At 30.0% G+C, this 2047-nt stretch overlaps 1 protein-coding gene across 1 annotated transcript in view; it reads right to left on the bottom strand.

Moving 5' to 3' along the window:
• SLC10A7 (solute carrier family 10, member 7) overlaps positions 1–2047 on the bottom strand; it is a 395560-nt gene that overhangs the window by 372753 nt on the left and 20760 nt on the right. Inside the window, exon 3 of the mRNA XM_006887000.1 lies at positions 911–1047. Coding sequence (XP_006887062.1) covers positions 911–1047 — 137 coding nt within the window. The remainder of the gene's footprint in view (positions 1–910; positions 1048–2047) is intronic.

The following is a 2047-nucleotide window of genomic DNA, read 5'->3' as shown; positions in this document are numbered from 1 at the left end:
TATGAAATCAAAAGGGCAACATTTACTAAAAAAAAAAAATGTTCAGAAGACAGGAATGATCAGGGCAAATGGGAAATTACCTGGGGAGTGGGAGGAAGAGTGCTGTTACACAGAAGTTATTGCTGCCAGTGTAACCAAAAACTGTGGATAAATTATTGAGTGGTAAAATAATATATTCTATAAACTTTCAATTAAATGATTTTTAAAAATATTACATAACAAGTCAAAGACAGACAAAAATTCCTAACTCAATCTCTGGGCTCTAAATGAGTATTTTTGCTATTATACTATAATGCTGCAATGAAGTTACTTTTTCAAATTCCTTCAAATAACTTTTTTAATCCACTAAATGTATTTTTAATAGACATGGTATATTTATACTGGAAGAAATATTCTAATAAAACTCTATTGTTAATTCAACTATTATACTAAAGATAAAATGGAAAAGTAAAGGCTTTATTTGTATCTGTTATATACATGTTACATAGATATATAGCCTCTTTATGTTTTAAAAACACAAACTCTGCTCATTCATTATCTGCATGCATCTAGCAAAAAATTGAATGCAAAGGTTAAAGAATCCAATTGACAGTCTATGTGATACAGATGCATTGCGATCTTCGGTCATCTAGTCCATTCTATTCTCTCAATTATTACTCTTTAAAATTCTCTGAAAAGTATCAATTCCAGAAGCTTGAGATTAAGCATGATAGTGTATTTTAAGATCCCATTTTAAAATTGTCTGCTTGGTCTCCTCAAGGAAATGATATTATTTTAAAGATAGTAATAATGTTAAAAATTGTTTTATTATATTGTACAAAAGCTCCTTTGTATATAGTTACCTTATGAACAATAAAGTCACTTAAAGACGCCCTATTAAAAGTGAACCCCTCAAAAGATTTAAACATACCCTTTTAAAAGCCATTCATTGATGGGTGTGATTGATAAAAGCTGGAGAAAAAGCCATATTGTTGCTGGGAAGAATGCAAGTGTAAAGATCTGAATAAAAAGATGCAGTTTTATATGCATTAAAGCACTGGTCAGCTCCTGGAAAAATGAAGGACACAGAATAACAAATATAAGAATATTTCTGAATAGAAATTGTCACTAATATAATAGCAAATAAATTAGTTTAATGTAGTTATTCTATAACCAAATATTTCATCTGGTGCATATGGCTACGAGATAGAACTTTAAAGATAAAGTCACTTATAATAATTAGATAACTACTTTTATTTAAAACTTTAGAAAATTTTAATTTAAATATAGAACATATCTCAGGAGTTCAGACTCATAAGATTCTGGATGAGGACTATACTATCTTTATACTAGTATCAATTTGAGAATTGTTAACACTGTGAACAATATATATGCCTATCAGCATTTAAAATAACCTTTAAAAACTTTAGCAGGACAAATTACATTTTAATGCAATATAATTCATTTCTATTCAGTAAACAAAGAGTCTGAGCAGCATAATATGTAACATGTTGTACTGCTAACCAAAAGCTCAGGAGTTCAAATCCACCAGCTGCTCCTCAAGAGACAGAAGGGTAGTCTACTTCTGTAAAGGTTCAATGCTTCAGAAGCCCAATGGAGTGGTGTTATGAGTCTGAATCAAATCAACATTGGATTTGATTTCTTCACTAAAGCTACTCTATCAAGGCCTCAATCTGGAAAGAAAATACTAACTCTTAAAAAAGCAAAATGGCTCTTCTCCCAAAATGACTCTAAGATTTGTTTTTAACATTTACTTAACATCAGCTATATGATTGGCTCTGAGTTTGGCGCTTTATGTATGTTATCTAATATAACTCTCACAATAAACTCATTAGACAAATATTATTATTCTTACTTCACTGATAAGAAAATTGAAAGCTAAGAGCCACTACAATTAAATTCAGAATCAAACCCTCTTCTAGCATGTTCTCAAACTCACTCCTGCATTTTCCATTATATCCCACAGCTAACTTTGAGAGGGAAAAAGAAGTAAACTTTAAATATGACAAACCAAGTACATTTTAGAAGTCTTACAGTTAATATATAT

The sequence above is a fragment of the Elephantulus edwardii genome, unplaced genomic scaffold (assembly GCF_000299155.1).
Source record: "Elephantulus edwardii isolate Elephantulus edwardi_28Jun2011 unplaced genomic scaffold, EleEdw1.0 scaffold00053, whole genome shotgun sequence".
In the NCBI taxonomy this organism is placed as follows: domain Eukaryota; kingdom Metazoa; phylum Chordata; class Mammalia; order Macroscelidea; family Macroscelididae; genus Elephantulus; species Elephantulus edwardii.
Note: the sequence above shows the minus strand (reverse complement) of the source record. Positions and strands in the feature narration are given on the sequence as shown.